The sequence below is a fragment of the Manis javanica genome, chromosome 1 (assembly GCF_040802235.1).
Source record: "Manis javanica isolate MJ-LG chromosome 1, MJ_LKY, whole genome shotgun sequence".
NCBI classification, from domain to species: domain Eukaryota; kingdom Metazoa; phylum Chordata; class Mammalia; order Pholidota; family Manidae; genus Manis; species Manis javanica.
This window is the reverse complement of record NC_133156.1, coordinates 208760651-208780898: the sequence shown is the minus strand read 5'-3', so window position 1 is coordinate 208780898 and position 20248 is coordinate 208760651. Positions and strand designations below refer to the sequence as shown.

Here is a 20248-nt window from a genome sequence, read left to right as displayed (position 1 = left end):
TCAAATGTTGTACCATCCTTGCATCCCTGGGGTGAATCCCACTTGATCACGGTGTATAATTCTCTTGATGTATTTTTGAATTCAGTTTGCTAATATGTTGTTTAGTATTTTCGCATCTATGTTCATCGGGATTATTGGTCTGTAGTTTTCTTTTTTTGTGGTGTCTTTGCCTTGTTTTGGTATTACAGTGATGCTGGCTTCAGAGAATGAGTTTGAAAGTATCCCTCCTCTTCTATTTTTTGGAAATCTTCAAAGAGAATGGGTATTATGTCTTCTCTAAATGTCTGATAAAATTCAGTGGTGAATCCATCTAGTACAGGGGTTTTGTTAGTGGGTAGTTTTTTGATTACCGATTCAATTTTGTTCCTAGTAATTGGTCTGTTTAGAGTTTCTGTTTCTTCCTGGGTCAGTCTTGGAAGGTTGTATTTTTCTAGAAAGTTGTCCATTTCTTCTAGGTTATCCAGTTTGTTAGCATATAGGTTTTCACAGTATTCTCTAATAATTCTTTGTATTTCTGTGGTGTCCATAGTGACTTTTCCTTTCTCATTTCTGATTCTGTTGTGTGTAGATTCTCTCTCTTTTTTTTTTTTTTGATAAGTCTGGCTAGGGGTTTATTATTTTCTCAAAAGAACCAGCTCTTGGTTTCATTAATTTTTTTCTATTGTTTTATTTTTCTCAATTTTACTTATTTCTTCTCTGATCTTTATTATGTCCCTCCTTGTACTGACTTTTGGCCTCATTTGTTCTTTTTCCAGTTTCAATAATTGTGACTTTAGACTGTCATTCGGGATTGTTCTTCCTTCTTTAAATAGGCCTGGATTGCTATATACTTTCCTCTTAGAACAGCCTTCGCTGTGTCCCACAGAAGTTGGGGTGTTGTGCTGTTGTTTTCATTTGTGTCCATATATTGCTTATCTCTTTTTTAATTTGGTCATTGATCCATTGATTATTTAGGAGCATGTTGTTAAGCATCCATGTGTATGTGAGCCTTTATGTTTTCTTAATACAGCTTATTTCTGATTTTATACCTTTATGATCTGAGAAGTTGGTTGGTACAATTTCAGTTTTTTTGAATTTACTGAGGCTCTTTTTGTGGCCTAGTATGTGGTTTATTCTGGAAAATGTTCCATGTGCACTGAGAAGAATGTATATCCTGCTGCTTTTGGGTGTAGAGTTCTGTAGATGTCTGTTAGGTCTATCTGTTCTAGTGTGTTGTTCAGTGTCTGTGTGTCCTTACTTTTTTTCTGTCTGGTTGATCTGTCCTTTGAAGTGAGTGGTGTGTTGAAGTCTCCTAGAATGAATGCATTGCATTCTATTTCCTCCTTTAATTCTGTTGGTATTTGTTCCGCATATGTTGGTGCACCTGTATTGGTGCATATATATTTATAATGGTTATATCCTCCTTTTGGACTGACCCCTTTATCTTTAGGTAATATCCTTCTTGTTACTTTCTTTGTTTTGAAGTTTATTTTGTCTGATACAAGTACTGCCACACCCACTTTTTACTCCCTGTTGTTTGCATGAAGTATCTTTTTTTCATCCCTTCACTTTTAGTCTGTGTATGTCTTTGGGTTTGAAGTGATTCTCTTGTAGGCAGCATATAGATGGGTTTTGCTTTTTTGTCCATTCTGTAACTCGGTGTCTTTTGATTGGTGCATTCAGTCCATTTACATTTAGCATGACTATCGATAGATATGTACTTGTGCCATTGTAGGCTTTGGATTCATGGTTACCAAAGGTTCAAGGGCAGCTTCTTTACTATCTTACTGTCTAACTTAACTCACTTATTATGCTATTATAAACACAGACTTATGATTCTTTATTTCTCTCCCTTCTTTTTCTTCCACCTCCACTCTTTATATGTTAGGTGTCTTATTCTGTACTCTTTGTGTTCCCCTTGACTGACTTTGTGGATAGCTGATTTAATTTTGCATTTAGTTCGTATTTAGTTTGTCTACTTCCTTTGCTGTGGTTTTATCTTCTCTGGTGACAGCTATTTAGCTTGAGACAGAGAGCAGTCCCTTTAAAATACACTTTAGAGATGGTTTGCAGGAGGTAAATTCCCTCAACTTTTGCTTATCTGGGAATTGTTTAATCCCTCCTTCAAATTTAAATGATAATCTTTCTGGATAGAGTATTCTTGGTTCAAGGCCCTTCTGTTTCATTGCATTAAATGTACCATTTCCTTATGTCCTTTCTGCTGAGAAGTCTGATGATAGCCTGATGGGTTTTCCCATGTAGGTGATCTTTTTTCTCTTTCTGGCTGCTTGTAATACTCTGTCCTTGTCTTTGATCTTTGCCATTTTAATTATTATGTCTTGGTGTTGTCCTCCTTGGGTCCCTTGTGTTGGGAGATCTGTGGACTTCCATGGACTGAGACTATTTCCTTCCCCAGATTGGGGGAGTTTTCAGCAATAATTTCTTCAAAGACACTTTCTATCCCTTTTTCTCACTCTTCTTCTGGTACCCCTATAATGCAAATATTGTTCTGTTTGGATTGGTCACACAGTTCTCTTAATATTCTTTAATTCCTAGGGATCCTTTTTTCTCTCTCTGCCTCAGCTTCTCTGTGTTCCAGTTCTCTGATTTCTATTCCACCTTACCCAGTCTGCTCTTAAATCTTTCCATTGTTTGTTTCATTTGTTATCTCCCTCCTGAATTCATCCCTTAGCTCTTGAATATTTTTCTGTAGCTCCATCAGGATGTTTATGATTTACTTTGAATTCTTTTTCAGGAAGATTGGTGATTTCAGTCTCACCAAGCCCTCCTTCTGGTGTTTGAGGGATTTTGGATTGAACAAAGTTCTTATGCCTTTTCATGGTGATGGGAATGGTTGCTGGCGAGTGGCACAAGTGTCAGCTCAGAGACCAAAGTCCCTTCCTGCTTGCGGGTCGCCTTGCCTGTCTCCACTGTCTGTGCTGTTCAACTGCACACACGGAGCAGCTTCTGGGTTAATCCCCTGAGTTGCTGTGGGCGGGATGGCCCTCAGGATGGCCTAGGGCACTGGTGGGTGTTGCAGGTGAGCAGCACATGTTTTGCTGCAGGAACAAAGCCCCTTCATGCCTCCCAGTCTCCAGGCCTGTCTCCTCTGTCTGTGCTGGTTAGCCATGCACAGGGAGCAGCCTCTGGGTTAAACCCCTAACCTGCCGTGGGTGGGGTGGCTCTCGGGATGGCCTAGGGCACTGGCATGAGTTGCAAGTGAGTGGTGCGTGTTCTGCTGTGAGAACAAAGCCTCTTCATGCCTCCTGGTCTCTGCTCCTGTATCCACTGTCTGTTCCAGTCAACCATGCACAGGGAGCAGCCTCTGGGTCTGGGCCAGTTAGCCACAGGCAGGAAGAAGCCTCTGTGTTAAGCTGTGTGGTTGCTGTAGGTGGGGCTGCTGTCTGGCTGGTCTGCAGCAATGGTGGCAACAGCCAGTTTGATCACAGTTGCCACTGGGGAGGAAGGAACAGCAGGCTGCTTATCGCGGTGAGGGCCCTTGGAGCTGCATTGCCAACCGGGGAATAGGGCGCCTGAAGCTCCTTAAAGTTCCCAACCTGCTGGGCTGAGTGTGCCTGGACAATTTTGTCCACGTGTTAAACCTTGACCTTTTAAGATTTTTAAAGTGCCTGCTTTTCTTTCATCCCAGGGCAGCCGGCTATATATACCTGCTCGCAGTCTTAGTCTTGGATTTTGCTTTTCTGTTCCTCTAATATCCAGAGCACCATGCAATGTGTGTCTGTGCTCCTGGGGCAGATCACTAGGGCTGGTTATTTAGCAGTGCTGTGCTTCCACTCCCTCCCTGCTCTGATTGTTTTCCTCCCACTGGTGAGCTGGGGTTGGGGAAACGCTTGGGTCCCGCCAGATGGCGGCCCTGTACCTTACCCGTTTCTGTGAGATGTTGGGCTCTCGCAGATATGGACTGGCTGGTGTACTGTAACTTCTGGTCACTCTTTTAGGAATAGTTGTATTTGCTGTATTTTCAAAATATGTATGGTTTTGGGAGAAGATTTCCGCCTTCCACCACCATACTCACACTGCCATCTTTTCCTCTCTCCTCTGTCTCTGACTAGTTTTAAGGTGATTTCTTAAGTCAGAGCTATTTCCATAGGAAACCCTTAAAGTAACACTTTTTGAAAGTGGAATAAAGCAGGTGTGAAAGGGTATCTCACTTTTAATCCCAGTGTATCATGTCCCTGCCCACCCCGTGCGGTTGCCTGTATCACCTCTCTACCACTAAAAGTAAAGTAATTTATATGGAGATATGTCTGCATTAAGAGAATTAACAGAAGCACATTTCCTTTAATTTGTTGCCCATTTCTGACTGACTTCATTGTAAGATGAAGATTGGATTTAATTCTGTAGCTATACCGAGTGCTTACCTTATGGCACGTAGTCTGCTAACCAGAGAAATGTTCTAGGCACTGCGAATATGTATAAGCTTTGTTCCTTGTCCTTAAAAAAGTACACTGTTGAGCTGAGAAAAGCAGTTAGTATAACATAATAGTTATACTTGGGTGAGACTACCCTGGATTTGAATTGAATTCTTGTTTCACCACTTACAGACTGATCTTGGGCAAGTTACTTACATCTTCTATTTCCATTCTCATCTATGAAAAGAGGGTAATAGCCATTTCAACTTCACAAGTCAGTACATGTAAAATACTTAGGATAGTTCTTGGCACACAGTAAGTGCTCAATATGTGTAACTATTATTTCTATAAGAAATGAGGTAGCTTGATATGTAAGGAAATTAGGATTCACAAATCATTTGATAAATTAGTGGCACGGATCTTTTAATAGTCTTTACCACAAAACAGTTCTATAAAAGAATTAGTTTTTAGAAGCATCTACATAAGCAAAACCCAGGCCCCACTTACTGTTCAAAGATACAATTTATTTATTTATTGGGTGGTTGGGTTTTTTTAGTACATTTCATACCATATGTTAAAAACCAGCCTATAAACTGGTCCACAAGCAACCTCAAAATTTTAGTATTTATCCAAAATATTTTTGTTTGCCTTGAAAACAATTATGAATCATCATTCATTTAAATCTATCCTTTAATCAGTTTATTAACTTATTATCTGATATGGAATAGTACCATAATACCTCACTGTGCAGCATGATTAAATGAAATAGTCCACTGAAAGGAGTTTTCAGGTTACCGAAGTTTACCCTACCAGGTACTGAATTTTTCTTAATTACTTTTTACCGCAACCTTTTTAAAAAGTCCATGTCTTAATAAACAGTATATCAAAGATGATTCAATCTTGTGGAATCATCAAATTTTACAGTAGCACTGTAGCACACACTTAGCTCGTTTTACAGATGAAGAGACTGAGTTTCAGAGAAGATAAATGTCTTGCCCTTGATTGAATCTTGACACAGTGGCAGATCTTGGGGCCTGAACCTTGTTTTCTTAGTAGAGAAAACTTTGCAATGTATGATAATGCCTCAGATTTTTCAGTATGTATATTACTGTATTGTGCTTTTACAGTACAACTGATCCAGAAAGGACAGAGCAGCATTGGATAATGAGAATGAACTTGAAAGTGTTAAGAAATGGCAAGTTTCTCAATTGTACAAGATTTAACCTCCAGTTAGGCAGCTTTTGAAAGTATTATTTTGAGATATCCTCAGGAGCTGTTGAAGTTTACAGCACTGGTGGAGGCTACAACGAAAGGCTGAGCTCTTCTGCTTTCCTAATTACCTTCTGTTTTGTGCTTTGCTTCCAGCTGTCACTTCTCCTTGCTGTCTGCTTCTACCAGCTGGTCTTAGTGTTTCATATTAAGTGCATTTATCTGTTGTCTGCTATGATTTTGGACAGAAAAAACTGAGCAAATGCTGGCTCTGCCGCTTACTAGTTTGCAACTTTAAGCAAGTTAATTAACTTCTCTGAATCTTAATTTTATTATCTTAAAATTGGAGATTATAACAGTTCCTATTACAGGGTTTTTGTGCAGATTGGGTCTTTATTAAAATGTGGCGACACTCAATTCCAAATACAAATGCTGTTTTCTTTTATATTTCCAATATTTTCCTGTTCCTAGTCAATATTTAAGCAACCACTGTAGCTGCAGAAGCATACTTAGAACTTTAGGAGAAATGTCTCTCTAATAAAATGTAGCCAAGTAGTTGGAGCCTGTCCCCCTTCGTGGCATTACTTATATGGAAATGTCAGCTGAGAAGGTGGCTGGTACCCAAGAACGGGAAGGAGCACCTCATGGTAAAGGGACACTGGCTGATGATGAGCCCTTCACCCATGGCATGCTTGATGAGGTCATTATGGGCCACAGCCTTGCTTGCAGCTTAAAAAGCTAAGAAATAAGATGATCCATTTTATAGAGATGTACTTACATTATCTAAGTTCTCCAAATTTGATTTATAAAATATCAGTTTACAAGAGCTGTAAGTGATAAGGGTTGAATCCTGGTTTCCTCTGGCCAAGTTTTCTCTCTCTATATAAGGAAGCCTTAGAAAACCAACTCATAATCAGAGTTCCAGTTTATCCATTTAAAATAAGGTATACAAATGCCAAGGGGACAAGACACCAGCATCCTCTCAGTCCTTCCATTTAGGGAAAAAAAGTACACATGAAAGCAGAGTATAATCAGAAGGTGAGGAAGCTCAGCACCTCTGTCCACGATAGGGCCATAGCTGCCACTGGCACTGTTCTTAGTTCAGGTCCCTCTGCTGTAGACATGAGATGGGTTGTACTCAGATTTGCTTCGTGACTCCTCTTTTTCTATGTTGGCCACCCTACCCCAATCCCCACCCCCACTCTCTTTGGATAGATTCATACATGCAGTCAGGTTGTACTCGACTTGCTGACCTTAAGCTGCTATAACTCTCAACTTCGTTGCCTTTTTCTGCTTTGATTTATTTGATGTTAATTCTGAAGTTTAGTCCTCAGAGGGTCCTGGGAGAGAGCCACCAGTTTCCAGAAACACAAAACTTGCTCTTTCATTTATTGAAGCATTTCTATTTTCTACTGACCCCAAGTACCTTCCATGATTTTCCTGAAATTTACTCTTACCCATTTAAAATTACAGTGCTTAGTTTTTTGGGTTTTTTTTATTTTGGTATCATTAATCTACAATTACATGAGGAACATTATGTTTACTAGACTCCCCCCATCACCAAGTCCCCCCCTCTACATACCCCATTACAGTCACTGTCCATCAGTGTAGTAAGATGCTGTAGAATCATTACTTGTCTTCTCTGTATACACTGCCTTCCCCATGTCCCCAACTCCCTACATTATGTGTGCTAATCGTAATGCCCTGTTTTCCCCCTTATCCCTCCCTGCCCACCCATCCTCCCCAGTCCCTCTCCCTTTGGTATCTGTTAGTCCATTCTTGGGTTCTGTGAGTCTGCTGCTGTTTTGTTCCTTCAGTTTTCTCTTTGTTGTTATACTCCACAGATGATTGAAATTATTTGATACTTATCTTTTTCAAAATTACAGTGTTAAAAAAAAGTTAGCATGAACTGTAAACCTGGAGATTCAGTATTCATTCCATCTTTGAGGTGTTCTTTAAAAATGTCACTCTAATCTCATTTAGAACCACAAAACTTTTAGCATATGAAGACTTATTTGATGAGTAGGAAAACTGAGGGAACTACAGCAGGAGCTCATTTATCATGGTTCTTTGTTTTATGTTCTAACCTGCTGATAAAGCCAATCTCAATACAGTTACCTTACAGTGTAAGTACATGAACAAACTAAATAGTCTCCAAAGGTGATCAAGACTGAGTTACATCTTTGATGTGTCTCTGCTTAATCCTTAGAACCCTGGGAAACCTCGGCATATGCTAGAAGGGCCTAGCTGAGAGCACTTTTGGTTGAATCTCTTTTTCACAGACCCTGTCACTTCCCTTCTCTCTCCCATTTCTAACCCTCGGATTTAGTTCTCATGTTCTCATGCTGTACAATCCTTGTTACTTTAGAAACAAAGCAAAAATAGGTGCAGGACAAAATAACTGGCCCATCTCTTTGAAGGAATCCCAGTGATCTTCCAAAAAATAATTTGCTCGTCATAAGCCGGACCTCTGGTGCAGCTGAGGGATAGAGGGGAAGAGAGGTAGACTGAGGGCATCCTGTGTGCTGTGGGTCTGTGGCAGCCTTGTGCCCTCTTCTGCGGCTTGTCTCTGCCCTCTCACTTTTGTGCGGAAGCACACTGTCTGCCGGCTGCCCTCGGGCTCTCCACTCCCACTGCCAGCACACTCTAAGCCTACTTGACTGATCCTGTGGCATTTTGTGGCTCTTAATTCAATCATATAATTTAGAACAGAACAACCTTTTTATTTTACTTAGAATGAGAGCATCATCCACCTCTTTAGTGTCTAGTAAATATTAGAAAAAGTGCTTTGACTATAGAATTCATGGGTTCATGGTTATATCATATATTCACTTTGTAAGCAGTTGGATTTTGTGACTACCGCTGTTAAACAGTTTATAAGGAGGCTTTGGAAACCAGCTCTTTTTAACTTGTCTCCTGCAAAGTCCTAATATTTGACGGTGGGGCTGGGCTGGTGTGTGTCTGATTGTATTTGGTTTATGTATTTGGCTTCTCTAGAAGATTTAATGACAAATGACTTTGATAGCTAAAAATAATTTGAAGACTACTGGCTGATTTCCTCAAAGATCCCTAAGTAAGTGTTGTGAGGTTTTATAGTTTTGCTTTCCGCACATTTTTCCAGCTTTTCTTATACTATTTTGAAAATGTACTGAAAAGGTCTTTGATTACTTTTAAATTCCTTTTCTTAAAATGCAGTGTTTAAATTACTTTCTGCTTATCTTTGGTGTTACAGAAATGAGTAAAAGATAAGCATGATTTAAATGTTGTGTGCACTTTGGTCCGGAATCATCTGACGTGAGTTTGACTCTGGCTCCACCAATTATTGTTATGTGACTTCAGAAAAATTACTTAACCTCTTTCTGCCTCCTAAAGTTCTTCACCTACTAACTGTGCATTTTCAATAAGCTTGCTGTGAGATTTAGAACTGAGAATATAAGGAAAGTACTTAAACTTAATGCCATAGAGAAAGAGAGAGTACTCAATAACTGTTAGCTGTTACTCACAGCTGCAGTATTATTCTCAGTAACTAGATAAGCCCTGGGTTGTATCCAGGCAGGTTTTCAGCATTTAACATGAATCTAGGAAAGTACGAACAATTGTGTTTCTTCCATGAAAGAGTTCTGAGTGACCTAAAGGTTCTGTTCTATTTGCAATAGGATTAAGATTATTTTGTTCTGCATCTGAATGCCAACATAATAGCTTTCTGTTTGACTCAAATTCCTGTGTACATCTTAACATTACTACTCAGAGATCTTAACATAGGCGATAATAATTTATTGATGCTGCAGTGATGTACCAGAAAGCATTACCAAGTCTGTTAGAGTAGGCAAGAAGTGCTGGTAAGAACAGTGTTCTTTTTGCTAGCATTTTGGTAATTGAAAATATATATCAAAAAGGAAAGAATAAAAGACTTTTTAACTGTCTATCTAGAGATCTCCAAGAAAAGAACCCATAAAACTAACAAAATATTTCAATAAAGCAGTAGAATTCAAAATTACTCTAACAAGTGCTCGCTTCGGCAGCACATATACTAAAATTGGAATAATACAGAGAAGATTAGCATGGCCCCTGCGCAAGGATGACACGCAAATTCAAAAAGAAAAAAATAATTACTCTAACAATTAGGATTTATTTTGCAGTACCTGGTGACTAAAACAAATGAGGTATGTTCTCATTTAAAAGACATCAGCAGGGACTCAGAATCCTTCTTTCTTTCTACTCCATCCTCCTCTGGTAAGATGTTGCTGGAACTCCAGCTGTCACATTCTAGGTCCAGGAAGAAAGGATCAGAGCAAGGGGAAGAAGACACTATTCCTACTAAGTCAGTTTTCTTAAGTTTTCCCATAAACTCCACTCAGTGACTTCTGCCACCACTCCTAGCTGCAGAAGAGGTTGGGAATATGGCGTTTTCAGTGGGCACCTAAAAGGAGGCGAGAATGTGGTTTCGATCGGCAACTAATAGTCTATACTCTGAATATCAGCTTTTCCTCAAACCAGCAAAACCACGTAAGAAATGTGATGGGGGAAGAAACCTGTTCACAATAGCAACAAAAACTGTAGATGCTTTGAGAATAAATCTAGTGAGAAAAGCTCAGGAAACACTGTGAAATATGGCTGAATGACAAACTAAGAACTGAAAAAATAAATATAATGTGTTTCTAGATGAACAGACTAGATAAAAATCTGCTCTCTACAACTTATTCTGTAAATTTGGTACAATCTTAAATTTTAAATATATTGTAAGAATGATAAAATGGTTATAAAGTTCATCTGAAGTTTTCCACATACCACGAAACTATCACAGTTGACTAGGAACTGGAAGATAGACTAATAACAGAAAAGAATGTCCAGAAACAGGTCTCTGTTTATATGGAAAGTTATTAGAAAATAAAAGAGAGATTTCGAATCATAGAAAGAATGGCCTGTTCTCTACCTGCATTATCCAGCATCGCTGCTACTAACCATGATTTTCTGTTTATGAAATTAAATACAATCCAGGTTCTTGGGAGCACTAGCCACATTTTGAGTGCTTTGAAGCCACAGGTGGCTAGTTGCTGCCACATTGGCCTGCACAGGTACATGGCATTTTCATCACTGTAGAAGGGGATGCATTTACACAGCACAGCTCTAGATGATTGATGGGGGTCACCTGAAGACCGACTGAGGGGAAAAGTTAGATCCCTAACTCTAGGCCTTGGTACTTTTTTTTTTAATCCCCAGGTAGTTGTAATATACAGCTTGGATTGCAAACCATTGATGAGATGATCTTCCATGCAGTTGACAAAAATTTAGCTGAAGTATTTATGATTTTTCCAGAGTAGTATTCTTGGGCTCCATCATTATCATGGTTACGTCATTAAGCTACTTACTGGCAGTAATGAAAGTGCCAGCTGAGAATATGTTCCTGTTTCTTTCCAAAAGGATATACTAGATTTTGCTCCCCTGTGTCTTGTGCTTGTGGAGCTGTTTGAGGCTCTTTTCCTCCAAGCTGTGCATCTGTAAGAGTTGGGTGGGGAAAGACAGTCTGATATGGGTATCTGGGAAAGGTAACACTGTAGTCCCCCAGAGTTGCATTTAATATTTTCTTTATTTACTGAAATCCATACCAGGGGAAAAAAATTATCACTTTGTTTTCCAGTATAAAATAACTTCCTTTTCAATGTTTGAGAACTTTTCCTACTCGAGTCCTTTTTAAGAATACTTTATATTGATTTACCTTCTAAATAATGTTCTGTTTCCAACACAGATGTGAGTTACATGAATACCATGCATACATACAATGCTTTTGATATTCTTCAAGGTGATACTATTAAAGTCTTTTGACAAAGATTCAGACAATATTTTTAAGTTCTTTGTACATTAGGATGAATATTCCCTGGAAGACTGTATTTTGCCGTGGCTAACCTGGTTAGACTCTTCATGAAGCAACAGTTTTCTTAGAAGCATGGCTACTCCAGATGCCAGAGCCAGGCATCAGACTCAGATATACTATGGAAAGGATTTGTGTGAACCCCATCTCCTGCCATAATCAGAAAATATCCATTAACCATATGTCTTTCTGGCTTTGAAAATTGATTTCTTGTTAAATTGGTAGATCTCCTGGCTGTCTGGCAAGGGATTCCCAAACTCCTTTCCAATCTCTAGTGATTTCAGGCAACAACTTCACAGTTCTCAAATTCATGTAACTTAATTTAAACGTATAAATATGTGTATTTGCCATGCAACACTGTGGGGTAGATCATAGCTCCAGAGAGGTTGTTAGGACAGGTTAGACTTCAGAAGGGTAATGGAATAATTAGAGTACTTCATGTAAACACCTAAAGTGCTTTGAATTCATTAAGTTAAAAAAATAAAACCATGTGCACAGAATGCTGGTAATTCAAAAAGTACAACAGACATCAAATACAGGCCTATCCTGTTTTATTGCACTTCATAGATAGTATTTTTTTTACAAACGAAAGTTTGTGGCAACCCTGCATTGAGCAAGTCTATTTGTGCCAACTTCCAACAGCATTTGCTCATTTTATGTCTCTGTGTCACATTTTACTGATCACCCAATATTTCAAACTTTTTCATTACGATTAATTTGTTTTGGTGATCAATAATTGCCACTCACTGAAAGTTCAGACGATATTTAGCATTTTTAGCAATAAAATATTTTTAAATCAATGTATTTACATTTTTTTTTTAGACATGCTGTTGCACACTTGATAAGACTGCAGGATAGCTAAAACATAACTTTCAAATGCACTGGAAAACCAAAAAATTAATTTGACTTGCTTTATTGCAGTATGCACTCTATTGCAGTGATCTGGAACCAAATTCTCAATGTCTCCAAGGTATGCCTGTCTGTTTTACCACAGACTATAGTAGATAAGTGATTTTGAGTCTCCACTGACTTTGGTAAACTGTAGGACTTCTGTGATTTATCTGAAATAATTTATTAGAAATCATCAAATGCATGTGAAGCTAACAAAATACAGCATTTAGTAGTTTAGTGTTTTAATTCCCACAGTGTTAGTAAAACCTAAGTAGAAAAAGAGCTCTGTGTCCCTGTTTGAGGAAGGTTTTAAGGAGTCAGATGATTGTATTAGATGCTGATCTGGTTTTTCTAGGAGACCGTCATATGACTGTGTATGTGTGCAGTGTTCCTCAGCCCCTGGGACGTATCATGGATACTCTCTGTGAACAACTTGGGACCAATACATCAGTCTCAAAAATGAAGTCACTATAACAGGGACAGGGTGACTTGAAATAAAGCCTGAGGGTATGATATCTGTTGTGGAGTCCTTTAAAGTACAAGTTTGAGACTGTCTTCCTCAGGAGTTTCTAACACAAGGAGTGGGTGCTTGTTGCTGGTATCTAGGTGGAGAGCCCAATAGGATACTCCCGGGTTCCAAGTGTTAAATGTTTCCACTGTGGTGAGATCTCTTTCATTACAAAAGTTGCCAGATCTTCTCATTCATTACCGGCATCTTCAGTTCCCAACAAGACAGACTGAAAAAGAGCTAAAGACCTGCTAAGTCCTGTTGGGTTCTGGCGGGTGTGGTACTGCTCTCTGCACTTAAGGAGTTCCAGGTGAATGACTACTCAACAGTATTGGCTAACTATTAAACTGTTCACCATTGAGAACTCTTAACTGCTTTCTAATAGTTGATCTATTATTTCCTAGGGACATTCCAGCTATATAACACACCTTGACTGGTCCCCAGACAACAAATACATAATGTCTAACTCGGGAGACTATGAGATACTGTACTGTAAGTATAAATGACCACATAGAACTGAAATGTGTCTGTCAGGGGCATTAATGAACAGGCTGCATTGAATATGAATTGCATAGAGAAAATGCATGCTGGCCTCTAACCTGACAAACCATATGTTACTCTGAACTGTCTAATAAGAATCTCAAATACGGTTCACTTATCTAAGAAAGTAACAAATTAATTCAAATGGTTAGACATGTAGTCATAAGAAATTACTTAGAGAGATTGATGCTGCTCTGAATGTTTTGTGTTTAACTTTTACCAGAGGCAGGAAGGAGTATAATGGTTGGGCATTTATGCTTTTTAAAGAAAAAAGAACAACTTCAGTGGGAAACAGTTTGCAGTTCTATAAACCCTGTTAGAGTAAACACTTTCTTTTCCTTTTCAAATGTGCCTTGATGTTTTTCAGTGTATGGATTATAAATACAAGTAAACGTGCCTAGTTTGAATCAAGATGTATTTTCAAATAATTTGTACACAGCACTATGATTACACTTCCTGTTTCTGAATTTAAAGGGGACATTCCAAGTGGCTGCAAACTAATCAGGAATCGATCGGATTGTAAGGACATCAATTGGACGACATATACCTGTGTACTAGGCTTTCAAGTCTTTGGTAAGAACATGACACCTGATGGGAAAAGGTGGTTTATGGGTGTTTTTGTATATAATAATTACTTGCTTAGATTTCTAAATGAAAAATAGTTTGTATATGTTCTTTAGTTAATCACTATTAACGCCAGATTCAGAGTCAAAATACATTTAAGACATAAAATAGAATTGCAGGCCAGTATGAGGTTTGTTCTCTGCAGAATCCAGCAGATGTTTGGTCACCAACAAATATGAAAGACAATTGAAAGAAATGTATAAAACAGCACAGAGTACCTTCCCATTTTTTTCCCTCCAAGTGAAAATTGAAACTTTTGAATTTGTGAAGGCTTTTTTAATACCTTTGAGATATCATTACCATATAATTCACCTAAAGCATAAAATTGAGTATGTTGTACACTTAAAACCAATATAATTATGTATAGCAACTACAGTAAAAAAAATAGTTTACAATTTGGTGGTTTTAGTATCTTCACAGAGCTGTGCCACCACCATCACTGTCCAATTTTAGAACATTTCATTACTCCAAATGGAAAACCCTCTAGCAGTCACTAAAGAAAACCCCATGAGCAGTCACTCCCCTAACCAGCAACTACTGATCTCTTTTCTTTCTCTGAGGATTTGCCTGTCCCAGGTAGTTCATATAGATGGGAGTCATACAACGTGTGATCCACTGAGACTAGCTTTTTCCTTTAGTGTAATATTTTGAAGGTTCAACGCCTGTAGGAATTAACGTGTTGGTACAGCACTTTATGTCTGAGTGGTATCCCACTTTACATATGTACCGTATTTTGTTTATCCATTCTTCAGTTGATAGACACTTAGTTTTTACTTTTCAGCTACTGTAAATAATGCTGTTTTGAACAAGTGTGTTCAAGTTTTGTGTAGACATGTCTTCTTTTCTCGCGGGTGTACACTTAGGAATAGAATTGCAGGGTTAGTTTGTAACTCTGTGTTTACTCTTGAGGAACTGCCAGACCGTTTGCTAGAGTGACTACCATTTACACTCCCACCAGCAGCGTGCAGTGTCTTCACATCCTTGTCAACAGTTGTTACTCTTTTGCTTGTGAATGTCCAGTTGTCCCAGCACCATTTGTTGAAATGTAAAGGCATTTTTAGTAGATATTATTTAAAGATAAAACTTCATGTTTTGAACGTTTCCATTAGAAATATAATCCATTATAGGTACCTGTTCTCTAGTACAACTGCTGTAGAGATAGAGAAGTCTACTAGTCTAGGAAGAAATGAAAAACAATAACCCAACTAGTCTATAAACAACTTCATTATTCTAGGTAAAACTGAATCTGTCCTCTGTGACAGTTTTCTAAGCCTGTTCCAATCTGTAGGCATCCTTCTGAAAAAGGAGACAAACAGAAAAGTTAAAATAATAAAGCCTTGTTTGCAAAGAATTAAAAATAGATGTTGTACTCAGTAATTAAAATACTGTATATGGATGTGGTACCAATACCTAAAGCAGTACCCAAAATATGAGTACTTTCCCTGTAAACAGTTGTATCTCTGCCTTCTGAAAGATGCTCTTTGCTCCAGCATGATCATAGCTCTAAACGTTTCTTTATGCTGTATGCATTAGAAAAATAATCCATTATAGGTACCTGTTCTCTAGTACAACTGCTGTAGAGATAACCTACTAGTCTAGGAAGAAATGAAAAACAATAACCCAACTGGTCCATAAACAACTTCATTATTCTAGGTAAAACTGAAGCAGTGGCCAATAGCTGATAACTTACCTACTCGTTTTAATGAGACAGTATTTATTTACTTATTAAGAGGTGTCAGTCAAAAAGTGCTTTGACTTATTTTAGCAAATTTACCAAAAATATATTTGTTCTCTAGAATAGTACTAAACTGCAGGAGGCCAGCATCTCAACCCATACCTATTGTCATTTTCATCTAGTCTACTAGAGTTTTGTGCAAATATGTTGAACATGATCACGAGTGCCTCATAATAAATCAGAATAAATTTGCTGTCTTATCTCTGGACATAAATAATAGTTCCTGGGAAATTCTGTGGGATAGAATGGTGACTAGTGGATGGCCTATGCATTTCGATTATGAAAGAAATCTCTATGAGGTTTTCTTTTAAGTGCCTGCTTGAAAGGGATCAGGGGAGATTGTAAATCTTATACAGCTTACCCAGAGTCTACTTTGAAGAATTAATGCTATGGTTTTGTTTCTGCACCTTATATAAGTAACTAAGAATGTGCCCTCCACACAGAAACTTTAAAAAGGAAAAGCTTATTACTGAGGTGAGACAAGCTAAAAGTGAGTTTATTAGCGCCACCTGCTGGTTACTAGTGAGTCAGTCTCGAAATTTGCTGTCTTGAGGTTGTTTTGGTTTAATTTTATTACTAGTTACATATTGAGTAAACATCATTTGCAGTAAGTGTTGAGCCACTAAGAAATTCGTAAGGGAAATGTAGCAGCTAAGAGTTGGGACAGAGATGAAAATAATAAGATACTAAAAATCTTAATAAATCTAAAATTAATAAGCCTATATATTATCCACAGTTATTTCTTTCAGGCTAATTTTTCTGCACCCCTGTGTTTCCATATTAAAGGTGTCTGGCCAGAAGGATCCGATGGGACAGATATCAATGCACTGGTGCGATCCCACAATAGGAAGGTGATAGCTGTTGCTGATGACTTCTGCAAAGTCCATCTGTTTCAGTATCCCTGCTCCAAAGCAAAGGTGAACTCGGTTTAATAAAAACTAGTGTTGTAGGGCCTTTCGTTTGTGGATAATTTTGTGTTGATGGTGAGAACTTATTTGTAGGGTGACTAATTACTATCCGTGATAGCACAATGCGCAGAGGGAGCACAGGGCCATCCGTGAGCATCCAGGAGGCACTGCTTGTCTTCTCCTTCCTCATGAACATCAAGGAGACAGTTACAGAAGATAGCTGAGGATGTTCTGTTCATTTTTATTGTCTAGTTTTTTATTTTGATTTTTTGGCAGTTACAAATTTCTCCTAAAGATACTAAGATGTTTTATTTGTTAGATGTATGACCAGCATAAAACTTAAGAACTGCCAACCTAGTAAAATCTCTCCTAGTGGAAGTTACTAAGCTCTGACAAATATACCAACCTGACATCCAGAGGAGATAGACTTTTAGTTCTTTTTAAATGTACAGTCTGAAAGTATAGATGTCCAATTTATATACCATATAAATAGGTATTAAGAGGAAATGACTGTTAGGTAGCTGTTTCATAAGCTTACCTGTTACATACACCCTTATTACCTAGCCCATTGCTAGAAGTAGGCTTGTAAAGAATGAGTTTAATTTTCCTGTTTGATTTATTTCATATAGGCTCCCAGTCACAAGTACAGTGCCCACAGCAGCCATGTCACCAATGTCAGTTTTACTCATAATGACAGTCATCTTATTTCAACTGGTGGGAAAGACATGAGCATCATTCAGTGGAAACTTGTGGAAAAGTTGTCCTTGCCTCCAAATGAGATTGTAACAGATACTCCTCTAACCAAAGTCCCCATCTCTTCCATGGAAAACGTCATGCCATCTGATGCACCCACTCCGCCTCTTTCCCAGCCCTTAAATGAGACAGCTGAGGAAGAAAGTAGACTAAGCAATTCTCCCACACTTCTGGAGAACAGCCTGGAACAGGCTGCGGAGCCCAGAGAAGCCCACAGCGAGGAGCAGAGTGAAGGGGGCAGTGAAGACCTCGGGGAGCCTGTTTGCGAAGAGCTATCCAGTGAGGTCAGTGAGCAGCAGAGGGAAGCTGCTCTCACTGAGAACCAGCAAGACCTTCCACCCCTATCCTAACAGCAGGACTGCAGTGCAGCTGTTCTCCCTCAGCTGCATGTGACCTTGTGATAGGGTTCAGATAACAGGCCGGGATGGGGTGGAGAATCACTGTTGATCAAATCTTGGTTTCCACGTGATCTGTTTTCTTCAGTCATCTTATCTTCAGTCTCTCAAATGCAGCTTACCTAAAGGCTGTTTGGTGTGTGTTGAAAATTAACCAAACTTAATTAGTAGGACAGACTGAAACATGAATTATGTCTCAGCAGTGACTGTATGTAAGTGGTATGATGTAAATACTGGAAACAAAAACAGCAGTTGTTCAATTTAAAATAAACCCCTTGTTATCTGAACATCTTTTCTTCAGGAACAACCAGTGGCACCACAAACACTGTTACTCATCTACTGGCTCAGACTGCTACTTTTTTTCCCTGATGCAGAAAAAGAAATCAGAAAAAAAATTGCTCTTTTACTGAGATGTCCTCCCACTGCAAATGTCTAGTGGAAATTTTTTAGTTAAAAAAGCCTTCAGTATTGCTGTAATCAACAGTGTCACCTTCTTGAATAACTGACGCGGTCTTTTCCGCTGCCAGCGGTGTCCGGATGTGCTCGTCCACCTCCTGGAGAGGTGCTGCCTTTTCTGAGGCATGGGAACAATCCCTTCACTTTTTACATCCAAATCTATTTTATCTTAAGAACTAAGCAGTGGTTTGTTACAGAGCTTTTAATGTATATTATTAAATCATTGATACTCAGAATTAAATGGATTCCTCCAAGGATTCCCTTACTGGCCTAAACATTGTGAATGTTTGGCATTCAAGTGAATGAAAAAAAAAAACCACATGCCTTTAAAAACTAAACTGTAAGATTACTAGGCTAATTTTAGCTTAGCCTGTCATAATTTGTTCCCTCAATAACAGCAAAATACAAACAGTAAATTTAAATGATCTAATTGGTGCTTGAAATTCACTGCTTTAGTTTTGACTTTGATACACTTTATTGAGGGATATTCAGCAAACTGAAAATTATTTTTATAGAAGTGTGAACAACAGTAATTGTTTATAAATTGCATACTTAACAGACTTGCCATACATGGTAATTTTTTTCTGGTTGGGCTGCTATAAGCCCTGCAGTTCTAATGTGGCTATCCTCTGCTATTTGGGGCAGTACATGTATGATGATGCATTGGATAGTTTTTTTGTTTAAGTTTTGTCAGGTAACTATGTTTTTCTTAAGTATGTGTTCCCTACTTTAATGACAAATATGCATTTCCTATATATTTGTTTATACTTTGATTATAAAAAACTTTTTATTTTTTAACTCGCTGCATTGATTTGATATCTTCTTCCTTTTTTTTGGTTAGATCATGTTTAGAAACTTTGGATGAGTTCAGAAGTCTTAAGTATGCAAGTGTTTACGTGATTGTGCCATTCCAAAGTGCATCAGAACTGTCATTCCCTTCTAGTATCTTCTCAGGAGTAATACAAATCAGGTATTTCATCATCATTTGGTAATATACAAACTCCAGTGAACTCCCAAGGACACTCACATTTATACTGACATGCTGTATGTAAGGGTGTGGGTGTGTGTTATGGGTTGAGTGTAGACACTCTGTGTTTGTGTGTATCTCTATATAAGATGATATACACCACATTGAAAATACTCAGTGTATATCTCTATGTGTATATCTCTTTTGTTTACAATTGTTCAAAAAAAAAAAAACCTCAAAGTAGTTCTTTTCAAAACAAGAGATGTAGATTCCAGGCAGCCTGTCTTTCTTCAGTATGCTCTGTACATATTAACAGAGATCATCAGTACGTATTGGGCATATATATCTGCCTATTGAGTGATGATTGAGTCAAATCATCATGTGCTAGTCCCTGTAAGAAAAATGTTATGAGATGAAGTAGTTCTAAGAGAAGAACAAGCATTTCTTTAAGTGCCTGGAGATTCAGGGCTCCATGATAAGCAGGGAGTTTATTTGGGGACATCAGTCACCTTTGGGGTTGCTGTGTACAATGAGATTTATAATTGTGATACTCTTGGGTGGTAGTTTCAAAAGACACTACTAATATGCAGAAAGCAGTCCAGCACTCTTGCTGGCAACTACTGTTTAACAGTCAATTAAATCTGTGATAATGGTTGGAAGGGGGTAGGATTATGAAATTGTAGATCTTTTTAGAAAAACTTGTGAATGAAAATGAATCCAAGTGTTTCATGTGAAGATGTTGAGCCATTTATATCATGCATTCCTGTCTCATGGCAGAAAATTTTGAAGATTAAAAAATAAAATAATCGAAGTATTTCATTTGTCCCAGTGTGTCTTACCTCTTCATTTATACTGCTAGTTTCCATGGCTGTCCAATTATCAGTAGGCTGCTGCTATGGATACAACCATTCTGGTGATAACAAACTCCATCTCATAATATTAGAGGAAATTACTTCTGATTTATGCTTCAATTTAATAAGGAAATAGCTTTGTTCTAATTTATTTCATGCCTATATGTTCACTAATGTTAACATTGGCCAG

General features: G+C 38.2%; 1 protein-coding gene and 1 non-coding gene across 5 annotated transcripts in view; both read left to right on the top strand.

Annotated features, from left to right (window-relative positions):
- Positions 1-20026, top strand: part of EML4 (EMAP like 4) — a 192028-nt gene extending 172002 nt beyond the window's left edge. For all 4 annotated transcript variants that reach the window (XM_036990811.2, XM_036990812.2, XM_017661038.3 and 1 more), the window contains 4 exons: positions 13234-13321; positions 13844-13942; positions 16515-16645; positions 17266-20026. In XM_036990811.2, the coding sequence (XP_036846706.1) occupies positions 13234-13321; positions 13844-13942; positions 16515-16645; positions 17266-17739 (792 nt within the window). In that variant the 3' untranslated portion in view covers positions 17740-20026. The remainder of the gene's footprint in view (positions 1-13233; positions 13322-13843; positions 13943-16514; positions 16646-17265) is intronic.
- On the top strand, positions 9568-9675 carry LOC118967014 (U6 spliceosomal RNA). Its single transcript, XR_005053789.1, has one exon. It is a non-coding gene; the product is annotated as a U6 spliceosomal RNA (small nuclear RNA).
- Positions 20027-20248: the final 222 nt, after the last annotated feature.